The 15,305-nt window shown below is 43.7% G+C and overlaps 1 protein-coding gene across 2 annotated transcripts in view; it reads left to right on the top strand.

The window, feature by feature from the left end:
- Positions 1–15,305, top strand: part of CDH2 (cadherin 2) — a 414,273-nt gene that overhangs the window by 295,763 nt on the left and 103,205 nt on the right. For both annotated transcript variants that reach the window (XM_040354103.1, XM_040354102.1), the window contains exon 3: positions 8,666–8,886. In XM_040354103.1, the coding sequence (XP_040210037.1) occupies positions 8,666–8,886 (221 nt within the window). The remainder of the gene's footprint in view (positions 1–8,665; positions 8,887–15,305) is intronic.

Here is a 15,305-nt window from a genome sequence, read left to right as displayed (position 1 = left end):
TAATTGAGCTAATAACGAAGACAGGGGGGGCATCCGGAGCAGAATAATAAATTATTTTAAAAAGCCTTGTGTTGTGTGTTTACTAACTTTTACTTTTTGCCTCCAGGTGAATGGATAGGGGTACGATGTACCCCATATCCATTCACTTAGGGTGGGGGGCCGGTATCTGGGGGCCCCCTTATTAAAGGGGACTCCCAGATTCCGATAAGCCCCCGCCCGCAGACCCCGACAACCAATGGCAAGGGTTGTCGGGAAGAGGTCCTGTCCTCATCGACATGGGGACAGGGTGCTCTGGGGTGGGGGGGCCCGCAGTGCGCCCCCCTGCCCCAGAGCACCCAACCCCCCCATGTTGAGGGCATGCGGCCTGGCACGGCTCAGGAGGGGGGGGGACGCTCGCTCGTCCCCACTCCCATTCCTGACCGGCCGGGTAGCGTGCTTTGGATACGGGTCTGGTATGGATTGTAGGGGGACCCCCTACGTCAATTTTTCGGCGTGGGGGGGTCTCCTTACAACCCATACCAGACCTAAGGGCCTGGTATGCTCCTGGGGGGGAACCCATGCCGTTTTTTTCTTTGAAAATTGGCATGGAGTTCTCCCTCTCAGGAATGCATGCTGAGCGACGCTGTCATTTTTTTTTTAAATTATTTGTTTTCCCGGCGCGTCTTTTTTTTTCACCCGTCGCAACTTTAGTGTCCCGTCGAAATTCTCAAAGCCGCCTGGCGTTAATTACGTTCGCGCGCTGCACGTCGGGAAAATTACGTCACACGCATGCGCAGTACGGCCGGCGCGGGAGCGCGCCTCATTTAAATTTAAAACGCCCCCAGGAGAGGAGGACCGCCTTACGATGGCGGCACTTAAGTTACACGGCCTGAAATTTCTACCTAAGTGCTTTGACGATCGGGCACTTAGGTAGAAATTTTAAGTCAGTGTAACTTAACTGCTGAAATTTAAGTTACGCAGACTTTTTGAGAATTTAGCCCTATATTTCCTTTGTTCTGACAGCAATCTTCAGATAAATGCAGCCCAAACTAAGTGAGCTGTTTTTCATTATCCATTTCTATTTCTATTATTTTAATCTATAATGTTGAACTTTTTCTTTAGTTGGCAAGATGACAAATAGAACATTTAATAATGGTAGACAATGCAGGCAGTAATTTAGCTAGTATGGATGTAAAATATGTAAGGCCATCAAACTTCTCTATATGAGGGTTGTTGGATAAAGGAAAATATTACATTGATAGAAGAAGTCATAATAGTCATAATAGTCTTTATTGTTAAAAACCATTATGTTTTGCTGTTGCACTTTTAATTATTATTATTCACAGAACAAGGAATAATTGTATGTGCTTCAAGCATGGGGTTGGTGAAATTGAAATATACTTTTCAATGGAGTTTATACAGATTTATTTATAGCTACAGCCTAATCACTTGCCCCTTGTTTACCAAATTACATTTTCAGAGTTCGAAACTGATATTCTGTAATAATTAGTGCTTGCATGTGTATTGGAGATATTGTAGAGCAGTGTTCGCTTAGTGTGGGCACCTGTGCCACTGGTGATGACCATTTGCAGTTTGAGTGGTGCTGGGAACAAGGAGATAACAAATTGTGTTAGCTCCGAGTTACTCTAACTAATCTAGTGTCTATAGACCTCTGAGGCCCCGTACACACGACCAGTTTCCTCGGCAGAATTCAGCTTCCGACCGAGTTTCTGGCTGAATTCTGCCGAGGAAACTGGTCGTGTGTACACTTTCGGCCGAGGAAGCCGACGAGGAGCTCGACGAGGAAATAGAGAACATGTTCTCTATTTCCTCGTTGTTCTATGGGAGCTCTCGTCCCGCCGAGCTCCTCGGCGGCTTCAGGGCTGAACTGGCCGAGGAACTCGATGTGTTTGGCACGTCGAGTTCCTCGGCCGTGTGTACGAGGCCTAAGTGGTCCATGGAATCAGGGGGTCTGTGGGGGGTCAGATAAAAAATAACATTTACATTCATTATACATTTATTATACAGCTCTTCTCATTGTCCCAATCAATGGTGTCCCATTAAAAGAAATGAACGAATATGAAGAATAAGCGTCTTCTGACTCATTGTTGGCCCTTTTTTACCGTTTAAACTTGTATCATTGTTCTCTGCACAACTACCATCTTGTGCCACTCCATATTAGAAAGTGCTAGTTCTTATTTTATAGTAGTAGGAGATTTGAACAGGATTAAAATTGGTTTATTTCACTTGCACAAGATGATTGTATTTCATTTTGTAATGATTACTTTTTGAAAAGGAGTGAATTCTTTGTTAAGGTTGTACACTTTATCCACTTGCAGGCCGCCCAACCGTACATTTATTGTGCCAGGGTGGCCACTCTGCACCAGATCACATACCTATTACGTGATCTGACACTTCCGGGTCTGGGGCGCATGCTGCCCACTGATCCCACACACAATGAGAGCCCAGTGCCGGGTACCAAGGACTCGATGTCCGCCAGCACCCGCCAATTACACAGGCAAAACGGCAATCTGCCTATGTAAGCAAGGCAGTTTGCCAATATGTCAGAAGGGAAGGTATTGATTCTGTGTTTCTGCAACGCAGGAACATGGATCTTTGCCTTCCCCTAGCCAAAGCACCTCTTCCACAGTGAGTAAGCACAGGCTAGGCACACAGTTAACCCTTTGTTCACGCCTGATGTTAACCCCTTCCCAGACAGTCTCATTAATACAGTGACAGTGCATCTTTTTTAGCACTCATCACTGCATTAGTGTCACTGGTCCGCAAAAAAAATCAAAAGTGTCAGTTAGGTGTCTGATTTGTTCACCACAATATCGCAGTCCTGCTATAAGTTGCTCATCACAACCGTTACTAGTAAAAAAAAAAAAAAATACCCCATAGTTTGTAGGTGCTAACCAAGCAACATACACTTATTGGGATTTTTTTACCCAAAATATGTAACAGAATACATATTGGCCTGAATTGATTAAGAAATTAGATTTTATTTAACTTTTTTTATTATGTACGTTTTATAGCAAAAAGTAAAAAAAAAATTTTTTTTTCCAAATTAAGGGTTTATAGTGCAAAATACAAAAACATGCAGAGGTGAGCAATACCACCAAAATAAAGCTCTATTTGTGGTAACAAAAGAGACAAAAAATGTATTTGGGTACAGCTTCTAACGATCGCACAATTGTCATTTACAATGATAATTCTTCCGGAGGTCAAGTGGTTATTCAAACTTTGTATATGTCATATATTTATGAGGCAATCAAATTTCAATATAATATAGTACATATATTCATTACATGCAAAGTTGTGTTAATGTGATATTTCTGGGAAGGGGGTCCATAGCTTTCATCATATTCTTAAAGGGGACCAGGACTCAAAAAAGAATTGAGAAGCACTGCTCTAGTCGAAATGTACACAGTGCTGTGTACCCCCACACATTTTGTAACAGAGCCAGGCCATGTATCAGTGGTGTCACATGAGAAGAAGGGAAGTCCCATGCTTCTTAACACCAAGAATAGCCCGTAATTTCTTTGTTACAGGAAAGCAAAGGAAAGGTGAGTATATGTTGCTGCAGGACCAGCAAAATTGCTGCTTTGCCCCAAACCAGCTCCCGGCTCCTATCTCCAAGGCCTTCCTTACTACAGCTAGCAATAACAATAAGACCCGATATGCAGTTACACTGTCTAGTCTGCCCAGGCCAGGCTCTTGTCTAACAAATGTTCAATTGAAGTCGAAGTTAACCCTTAGGCCCCGTACACACGGTCGGTTTGGTCCGATAAGAATGAACCGAAGTTCATTTTCATCGGACCAAACAGACCGTGCTATCGGTCTATTTTCCTTCGGTCCAAAATTTTAAAACATGCTTCAAAACCGAACCGATGGACCGCTGCCCCATCTGACCAAACCGATGGTTAGTACAGAAAAGCATTGGTTCAAAACCCGCGCATGCTCAGAATCAAGTCGACGCATGCTTGGAAGCATTGAACTTCGTTTTTTTCAGCACGTCATGTGTTTTACATCACCGCGTTCTGACCCGATCGGATTTTGAACTGGTGGTGTGTACACACATCAGACCATCAGGCCACTTCATCGGTTTTGTCCGACCGTGTGTACGGGGCCTAACACTAAAATCTCTAAACCTACAGGCATCCAGGATCTAAGACTAACTTGTCTAGCCCTGGAAAGAAGAAATTGCTATACATATCTTTTTTGAATCCGGTCCGGTCTCTAGTGGCAGAAGCTCTGCAGAGGAGACAGCCGCCAACGGACGGGAAATTAATAGGAAGTGATGTCACTCATAGAGTTACTATGGGGCTTCCGTTGTCAGCTGCCTCCTCTGCACACGCCTCCATAGAAAAGCCGTCGCTGACAGCTCAACATGGGACCGGATTCAAAAAACTTACGTATAGCAATTTCTTCTTTACATGGCTAGATAGGTTAGTCTTAGATCATGGATGCCTGTAGATTTACAGATTTGACATATGAAAATGCCAGGCCATCTTATCCTAATGTGCTTAGACAGTATTAGAAGAACATTCAGTATGCACAGCTGCAGCCTTTGAAATACGTTCCATTTATAAATTTGACTTTCCCTATTTCCAGTATCAGCTGTATCGTAATATATTACATTAAATAGTCACTGTATAAAAAATCATTTGTATTATGTATTGTACTTTTTTTGTGCCGCAAGCTGCTCAATTCTGGCCTGAAACTCTGCTTCTCTGACAAGCAATAGAAAAAAGACGATTGTTTCAGTATTTTACTAATGCTTAAATATATAAACTAGTGGGTTTGTACTGATAAAGATGCATGACCAGGAATCATAATAGTCAGCAAACACTTATAAAATATTTTGAAATATTTCCCTTGCAGCAAGGGATTTCAGGATCTGTTTTTAATGACTATGGGCCGGGAAGTTTATCTGTTTCAGTATTTCATCTTGTGCAGCATGTAACATTTGGAAGAGACTTGCATATCCCTTTTGGCTTTAGGCATTAAAGGTTAATTCATGGTATTCCATATGTTTCCTTACCCAGCTGCTGAATTTCAAAACATGCCCTTGACAAATGGGGTCATCATGTAAGGTCACATTGTTAATGGAATGGAAGTCACTAACTGTGGTGTGACACTTTAAACTGTCTCTTCTATTTTAATGTTTCCTTATGAGGATGTATCGTACATTGTACTGGATACAGATTTTTTTTCCTCTGCCGCATAAAATAAAGACAGTCACTAAGGCTCCATGTATGAGTGGAACTCTTGTTTCTCTGAAACGGCTCTTTTCTCAATTATTCTCTGCAAGGGATTGCCAGAAATACACAATAGCGTGTGCGTTATATACTAAATGATAAGTAGTGGTAATATTTTGAAGGAGGCCATTCGGGTAAGTGTCCCTTTGGTCATAAACAAGCCAGAGTTGTTTATATTGAAGTCATTTTGTGTGTTGATAATACTTTTGCTCTCTCCTCAACTGTTCCTAATTCCATTAAAATGTCTATTTCCTATGAGAGATCAGCTGAAATTCTTTAATACTGCAAACTTCAGCATTTCTAAAGGACACATTTATATATTAAAGTTTTAGAATCTCTTAAAGGCTCATCAGAGTGTATTTTACCTTCCAGGGAATGATATATTTGAGACAACAATTGGAAAACATTTTGAATATTTTATAGAGAACAGTTTAGGTTAAATAAATTTTCACTATGTGCACAGACAACTAATAACAACATTGTGCATTGCAATGGCTTCATGTACCTTTCTCACGTAGATACAGTTATTGCCAAAGCAATCCCTGCATGTATGGCAAATCATAAGGAGCAACCTAAAGTGATGGCCAAGTGCTAGAAATGACCAAGCTACTCTGCTCAAAGCAAGGCTAGATCTTTGCATGACAGTCCATGGCACGCTGACATGTCATATTCCACAAAACAAATATCGGGATTCAACACAGGAATCCATTTTACTTGAATAATGTCAAAAGAATGGGTTGCAATCTGGTACACAACAGTGGCGCACCTCCATCCCTAATCCACTCAACACAGTTAATTTTGGAACTTTATATAAGCCACATTTCAGGTCTAAACAAGACAGTTCAGCCATATATCAATTGTTTCATGTTAAAGTCCCACAATCCCTGTGCCTCATCTTTCCTTATTACCCTTCCCTTCCCCCCTGTTCCCGTTCCCCTTATATATGCCTTCTTCCATTAACATTGACGATGGAGACCATGGTAGTTACCACTAGCCATGGTTCCACCCACAGATCCAATGCTAGGTTGTTTTTTACATTGTTACAATTTTACACTTTGTCCCTCCCCATCTCCCTGTTTTCCCTCCCTTTCCCAATAGTATACATATATCAATGTAAACTATTCCAGATGCTTAAAAATAATAACTGTTTATTGTACATCATTTTAAAATCCTTAAAATTATTTTATGACAAAGTAAGGTAATTGCACCAGGGTACTGGGTGGTGGAAAGGCTTCCCCTCTACCTACTATTATTAGTATACATTTAAGCCTAGTACACACTGCTAGTTTGTTTTTGTTCAACCCAGCGGGCTGAATGAAAAAAAAAACAGCTCAGGTCGGAGGTGCTGGACTAACAATCTGATGTTAGTACAGTGATCTCCCCTGCTTTTCTATTGTGTCCTGACAGGGAAATGCCCCCCCCCCCCAGAACTCTCCAGTCAGCTCTCTCAGCCATTGGCTCAGAGTGCTGCCCGGGATTCGTTCAGCAGACCTTTTTCGGTCATGCCCCTTCTGAAGTACACATGGGCCGAATGTCTGCCGGTTTCTATTAAACCGGCCAATACCACCAAACAGTCAGCCCTTGTGTACGGGACTTTATTTACAGTTCAATATTGTATATCACAGCAGGGGGGGATTAAAATGCTGTACAATAAAGATATTATATTTAAGTACCTGGAATAGTTTATATTGATATACGACTATACTCTTGTTTAGACCTGTTCATTTAGTGATGTGCCTTAAATAAAGTCTCACAGGCAAAATTAATTGTGTTATGTACTTTAATAATGTCCTCTGAGAAGAATATTACCAAAAGAGATGCATGAGGTAGTCTAGTGCCAAAGATGGCAACCATATTTACAGACTATGGGGCCCTTAGCAACATTTTGATGGAGCCCCCTTATGATTTCTGTGGCACATAGCAGTGTGTGTCAGTAGAGCCAACCGTGGAAAAGAGCTGTAGTGACAACAATAATAACCTTTATAATATTTTATACTTATTATATAGATGTCAGTGCTCCTGTAAACAACTACTCTATCATCTTAATACAAACTGATTTAAGTGTGCCCACTAAGGCCGGCCATACACGGTTCGATCACCTTGGGTACAACCAGGCTCCCGGATTCACTTGCCATTATCCTACATGGCTACTATAGCCGCTAATGATAATCACTGTCTTCTACCGGTGGGGACAGCCTCCCCCACGTTCCCCCACCAGGAGAAGACAATTGTGTAGCAGGAGGAATGTAAGATATGTCTTAACAATTTCCGCCCCATAGCAGCCTCGTGAGTGGTTATGGTTATAGTTATGTCTCCGGTCAGAATTTCATTGTTTTTTGATCTGAGTTCAGTTTTGTGTGAGGCCAGTTAGGGTTGCCACCAATGACTCCTTTACCCCTAGACTCCCACTCAAGATCTCCCAGAGGCGATTCAGTTTGCATGTGTTGCGCTATATAAGTTTCTCACTCAGGCCCTGTACACACGACCAAGTTTCTCAGCAGAATTCAGCCATAAACTCGATCGGAGCTGTATTCTGCCGAGAAACCCGGCCGTGTGTACACTTTCGGCCGAGGAAACCGACGAGGATCTCGTCGGGCCAAATAGAGAACATGTTCTCTATTTCCTCGTTAGTCAATGGGGAAACTTGACTTGCCGAGATCCTCGACGAGCAAAACGATGTGCTTTGCTCGTCGAGTTTCTCGGCCGTGTGTACGGGGCCTCACTCACTCACGATCTCCATTGTTCAGGTAAATATAAAAGATCAGATTCTGAACTTTTCCGTAGTTTTCGTTTAATAATAAAGCTATAGATAGATAGATTATATATATATATATATATATATATATATATATATATATATATATATATATATATATATATATATATCCTGCAGAACATTTGTAATATATTTGTACAGTGTCCACGGGACATGATGGCATTATTCAGATTACTAAAATAAATAGTATATAAATGCTGTGTGGCAGCCAGCTCATTTAAATGTTTTGTGTTGTTACATTTGCCTGTGAAGATACTATTTTTAATTGTCAATTTCAGAATAACTATATGGTTATCTCTCACTGCCTGTGGTATGCATTTAAATACAATTGATGATACATTTTCTTTTTTAATAATGGCAGGCTGCTTAGCACAGGGATGTGCATGTGGTCATGCCCCCCAATGTACAATGGTTTACACAATCATTAAATCCACTTGTTGTTCTAAATGTATTTTCCAAGGCAATGATTCTTTTGACAAACATGTCATCTTTAAGCCATTATTATTTCTATTTGCTTTTCTGTGAGTAGATTGTACCTTCTATATTTCAGTATTTTGCCTTTGCTCCACCATTGATTAGGTGATAGTTTTTCTAGTTTCTGTAAGTGCCTTCAGTGCTGACTTTTTTTTCTTGTTCTTTCTTTCTCCAGTGAGATTTACAGACTGCGGTGAACAAAGACAGATACATTATGAGACCAGTAACCCTACAGATTTTCGGATCGATGACGACGGGGTAATATTTGCTGCAAGAACTTTTGACATTTCACCAGATCAGAGGGAGTTCATAGTTTATGGCCATGACGAGGAAACCAGACAGTTTTGGCACGCTGCTGTGAATATCACCCTGAGACCTCAACATGCACAAGACCAGGTAGGCTACAGTATGGCATCTACCTTTCACACGGGCAACCATGTAGTAAATATGGGGCAGAGAGGGTTATTATTATAAACACAAAATGCTGTGGTTGATTTACTAAAGGGGTGGAAAATATTTACGGTTAATTAAGTGAAGGATCTGCTTTGGTCGACTTCTTACAAATAAAAATAAAGTGATAGATGGATTGAAATTTGACAGTTCACTGCTGAACATGGCAAATTTCAGTCCATCTATGGCCAGATTTACTGATGAGTAGTTAATCACATAGGGGGTTATTTAAAAAAGGGAAAACCACAAGTGCACTTGGAAGGGCAATCGCTGTAGATATGAGGGGAAGCTCTGTTGATTTTATCATCCAATCATGTGCAAGCTAAAATGCTGTTTTTTATTTTCCTTGCATGTCCCCCTCAGATCTACAGCGACTGCACTTCCAAAGTGGATTTGCCTTTTGTAAATAAACCCCATAGTATTTTATTGAACTGTATATTTTCTATGGAGCTGCTTGTTAATGTAATACATTAGGTAAATTAGCTAGAGCATTGTTGTTTCTAACACAATTTTATCTCATCAAAGTAGATCCTTTTTATAATTGTGAATACAGTATAAATCTTCATTTACAAACATATTTGTCTTTTTTTCTCTCTTGAAAATAAATTATTAATGTAGATCTGTAGAATGTGGTAAATGATAATTTTAAATCTAAATTGCATTTGTCTGTTAATCAATACAGAAGCTGTTTATTGATTCTATTTTAAGCAGCCCCACAATTTAAGTTCTGAGAGTATGAGAAGTTAAAAATGAATTGATTGTATTTTAATTGGATAAAAACTGAATTTCTCTGACGACTAACATGTTTTAGTTTTAAGTAAGCTTGAAGTGGTTGTAAAGACAGAAGTTTTTTTTTTTTTTTATCCTAATGTATTCTTTGCATTAGGATAAAAAACCTTCTGTGTGCAGCAGCCCCCCTCATCCCCCTAATCAGGCCCGGACTGGGACAAAAAATAGGCCCGGGCATTTTAGACTGAGCAGCCCGGGGGGGGGGGGGGTGCGGCGGGGGTTAATGATGATTAATAACTGGTCCTGTGGGCAGCAAGGGGAGGGTAGAAATTGCCCTGCTCATCTCTAGCTGGCGCTGTGTTGGTGGCGGGGGGTAGGGGATCTCTGCTATCAGGTGTTTACTAGTTTGGGCGTCCCCTCTTGGCCTGCAACCTCTTGGTACAAGGCCATCTTAATAGCTTTGTGGGCCCCTGGGCAAAGTAATGCGCTGGGGCCCCTACAAACCTTCCCCAATTTGGTTATCCACCTCAAAAAATATATAAGTAACCGCCCAACTGACTCCCGAAGCAGGCAGCCCCAGCGCTCCACTGCAGAGACCAGACCACACTGCTGTGCTCTGTCTTTTCAGCTCTGCTGCATCCTGCAGGGTTGTGACAGAACCGGCCCTAATCGGGCCCTAGGACCACTTGGGGCCCCTGGGCTGTGCCCACCAGTGCTGGGACAAGGTCATTTGGTGCCCAGGGCGAAGATGGCAAACTGTGCCCCCCCTACAAAACTTGTAGTTTCTACATTCAAACATATCACCCCACACAGTATTGCCCCTTCACATATCACCTCACACAGTATTTTCCCCTTTACATACAGTGGTGTCTCCAGTGGGGTGTGTTTGAAACCCCACATGCCCGATCCCGCCAGGAAGCTGGCACTTCACACGGCTAATCACAAGCAGGGAGACATTTCCTGATCTGTGCAGCTGCGGACTGGGAAATGTCTCCCTGCTTGTGATTAGCGCTGTGCAATGTGGGCTTCCTGGTGGGATCAGCCAAGTGGGTTTTCAAACACGCCTGAGCCCATCTCTAACAACCAATTGTACTGGCCCTCCTGTGCATGAGCCCATCAGCCCCATAAAGTAATCAGCACTGGGTCATAATGTCCTGCTGCCATGGAGACAGAGACCAGCGCTGTCAATAGCTGGGACAGGAGTCACAGGACAGCAACCCTGATAGTTCTGCTGCAGGTCCACAGTGGGAGGATTCCCCCATCCACCTGGAATGTGTAGATGGGGAATTGGAACATTTCTTTTTTTTATTCAACGTAATAGTTGAATGAAAAAAGTAATCACTGTATGGTCTGCCCAAGTGCTAAGACCAGTCATAGACAGTTTATATCTCAGCTGGTTCAGCAGGAACTGGCTGAGATTTAAACCATTAATGGCAGGCTGAATGTACCAAGTTGATCGATCACGTTGTGTACAACCAGCCTGCCGGATTCTCTTATGATTATCACTAGCGGTTGCTATAGCTGCTAGTGATAATCATTGTTTGTTGGGAGAATACAATTGCTCAGTGGAAGGGATTCCCCTGTCACCACTGACTGTACTGACAGGGTAATCATGCAAGTTTCTTCCCTGCAATCTGTGGTTGCTGGAAAGAAATGTGTACCATCTATTAACAGCCTAACTGAAAGTGAAAGTGAATTAAGTGAACATCTAGAAAGAACATGGGGGGATGGGGGAGGGAGACAGGTGGGTGAGAGAAGGCAGAGGGATGGAGATAAGGACAATGATCACAGTGTACTGCAGTGTACACTCACCCACATTTCCAGGCTAAAAGATCAGATCATCTTTGTGACACAGAGGAATCTGCTGTTTTCATATTTCCCGCCCACAAACACATCTTCTTCTCTCCAGATACAGCTGCACACACGCAGGGGATAGTGTGGGCGGGGCTGGAAGTCACTGGAGGAGCAGAGGTGGGAGGAGCTGTATTCCTCTCTGATCTCTCTGGTCAGTGAAAGGGAGGGGGGTGATGTTTCGCTGGGCTGTGCAAGTGTCACAGTCACTCTTACAGAGCTGCAGCCAGTCTCAGATCTTACAGACTGATTCTCCTGTCCTACGGACGGACGGGAGGAATCAGTCTGTTTGTTCATGGTTACTGAGAGCAAATCCCCCCCCCCCCCGCTGTTGGAGTCCTTTCTAAAGTGCTCTCCTCCCTGCCAATGAGGATGCAGGGGGAGGGAGTAGATTGGGCAGCCGTGACTATGCGAACGGCTATGTATGGTATTATGCTCAGTAAGAAAGCAGATGGAGGGAGAGAAATCTGCCCCCTCTCACACTCAGCCCTGGGCACCCGCTCCTCCCGCCCACCCCTTGTACCAGCCCTGGTGCCCACCCAATAAGACAGCCCTGCCTTGGTACACCCCTTGGGAGATGTAACATGCGGCCCGCCGAGGGCCGTTCGCGGGCCGCAACCGGCCCGCGGGCCGCCGAGGGCCGCGACCGGCCCGCGGGCCGCCGCGGCCCACCGGGCATATGCCCGGTATGCCCTATGGCCAGTCCGGGCCTGCCCCTAATACTTACCAGAGCTCCATCTCTGTCCAACGACGTCCACAAATGTCTCAACTGTCTGACATTATCCCTCCTGATTCACTGAAACACAGCAGCGGTGCCATTGGCAGCAGTGCCTTTGGTCCACTAGTCAATCAGGGGAGAAAGGGGGTGGGACAGGGGTTGGGTTGGAGCTCCCTGTCTTAATGCACACAGGGAGCTGTGACTCTGGTCAGGTGCTCACATAGCAAGCTGCTTGCTGTGTGGGAACTTAAGGGAGGTATAACATGTTTGTAAAGTCTAGTTTTTGTTCCTATAAAAATAACAATCACTTTAAAGCTGAACTCCAGGAGAAAACAAAATTTGCACTATTGCTATGTAAAAATTAATTACCACTAATGATGTGTGTCCCATTTCTGGATGCTTCTCCATTAAAGTGGTTGTACCCTTCTATAGTGTGTATTTGTCTCAAACCAGAGCACTAAGTCTCATTTATATCTGCTGCATCATTCTTCTGCTATCAGCATGAATTACTTCTGACAAGATTTCCTGTCACCAAGAGAAAAATGGTGACAGGGGAGAGCACAGCCTATGATTGACAGCCTTAGCTCTGTTCCTGTGTGCTGTGTGAAGGGCATATGTTCCTTCCCTCTAATCAACTCTCAGGCCCCGTACACACGACCAGTTTCCTCGGCAGAATTCAGCTTCCGACCGAGTTTCTGGCTGAATTCTGCCGAGGAAACTGGTCGTGTGTACACTTTCGGCCGAGGAAGCCGACGAGGAGCTCGACGAGGAAATAGAGAACATGTTCTCTATTTCCTCGTTGTTCTATGGGAACTCTCGTCCCGCCGAGCTCCTCGGCGGCTTCAGGGCTGAACTGGCCGAGGAACTCGATGTGTTTGGCACGTCGAGTTCCTCGGCCGTGTGTACGAGGCCTCAGAGTTCTCCTTACTGAGCTCTGCAGAGTGTAATTTTACTCCTCTGTCCCCTTTTTTCTGACAGCTCAGACATGCTTTATCACTTCTGCACTTTGAACAGATCCCGAGAATTTCTTCATTAATTTAGGCCAATATGTATTCTGCTACAAAAATCCCTATAAGGCCCCTTTCACATTGAGGAGTTTTTCAGGCGGTACAGCGCTAAAAATAGCGCTGCTATCCCGCCTGAAAAACTCCTGCCCAGCTACCTCAATGTGAAAGCCGAAGGGCTTTCACACTGAGGCGATGCGCTGGCGGGAGACAAAAAAATCTCCTGTCAGCAGCATCTTTGGAGCGGTGAGAGGAGCGGCGTGTATACCGCTCCTTCACCGCTCCTTCCCATTGAAAACAATGGGAAACTGCGGCAATACCGCCCGCAATGCGCCTCTATATAGGCGCATTGCGGGCGGTATTAACCCTTTATCGGCCGCTAGCGGGGGTTAATACCGCACCGCTAGCGGCTGATTTCCACGGCAATCCCGGCGGTATAGCGCCGCTACTTTTAGCGGTGTTATACCGCCACCGCAGCTCCTGCCTCAGTCTGAAAGGGGCCTAAGCGTCTATTGTTTGGTCTGCGCAAAAAGTGTTGCGTCTACAAACTATGAGATATTTTAATGGCATTTTTATTTTATTTTTTACTGGTAATGGCAGTGATTTTTAGCAGGACTGCGACATTGCGGCAAACAAATCGGACACCTAACTGACACTTTTGAATTTTTTTGGGGAACCAGTGACATCATTACAGGGATGAGTGCTAAAAATATGCGCTGTTACTATACTAATGACAATGGCAGGGAAGGGGTTAATACCAGGGGCGATCAAAGGGTTAAGTGTGTCCCTAGGGGATGCTTTCTAACCGTGTGAGGAATGGACTGACTGGATGAACAGAGAGATAAGTGTTTCGGCTTAGCCTTGTTTACATCGGCAGATCACCGTTCTGTCTCTCTTGGGAGTGATCATGGGTGGCTGGTGGACATAAAGTCCTCCGGACCCACTGATTGGCACACCCGCTGGCTATTGCGCAAAATGATGTACAGGTACACTGTTTAACGCAATAGAGCCGACCTGCCGTAGTATATGTACCGGTCAGCAAGTGGTTAAGGAAAAACTCTAACTTCATTCTGACATGGTTGTAAGTGTCGAGCTTGCAACTCTGAAAATTAGACTCTTATACATTGTACGCATTGTATACATTATACGCTTGCAACTTTGTCCATTCACAGAACATCTGATTGTCCTGTGATTGGAGGAGGGCATTCATTCGCCCATTCACCTGGCAGGTACAAGCAGATGTTTTCATTCAGCTTCAGACAGAAAGCCTGTACAAAGCAATGACACACTGATACTGTGAGAAACACTTGGCGGTACTTGCTAGCCCTGTGTTGTTACAGAAGAAAACCTGCTGGGGAACAGCAGTGAGCTGATCACATGAGCAGAAAATAACATTTCTGCAGTCATTCAACATGAGTGCACAGACGGCCCCATACAAGCAAACCAGGTTTTATTTATTTTCTTGTGACAATTTTAGAAAATTGTATCTAGTAGTAAAGTGAACTAGAATGGTACTTTTTTTATTAGCACTAAATTACAAAACATATGATATATAAATTATTTGTTCTTTTAAAAAGTGGAGTTACATTTTCAATAACCAGTCAGGTTAAGAGAAATGATCACATATTGGTTTGATGTCTAAAATAAGATAGTCAGATAAGCAACATTATGCTTGGTAAAGAAAATGGGAAGGGTAATGAGAGCAAATAAAAAGTATATCCAACAAAAACATTATTATTTGTTGGGATAGAGTAAGGCCTCTTCTACAGAACGCCAACTCCGTCACTACGGAGTCCGCCAGCTCCCGCCGGCTCAGTGGGAGATCTCTCCGCTGATCTCCAATGAGCCGGCGGATGACAAGTCGCTCTCTGCTCACTGAGCGGGGAGGGGCTTGTGCAGCGCCGCTTTCTCCTATGGAGAGATCTGATGAAAACGGACAGCATGTAGCCCCCTCCCTCCCTCGACTGCCTTTACCAGGCTCTCCCATGTGATCAGGGAGCCCTGTAAGTATGCAACCAGCAGGATCCGGTTCTGGGAACACAGTGAGAGGAACTGATGTTGTT

Source organism: Rana temporaria, chromosome 5 (assembly GCF_905171775.1).
Source record: "Rana temporaria chromosome 5, aRanTem1.1, whole genome shotgun sequence".
Classification (NCBI taxonomy): Eukaryota; Metazoa; Chordata; class Amphibia; order Anura; family Ranidae; genus Rana; species Rana temporaria.
This window is presented reverse-complemented; position numbering and strand designations above follow the sequence as displayed.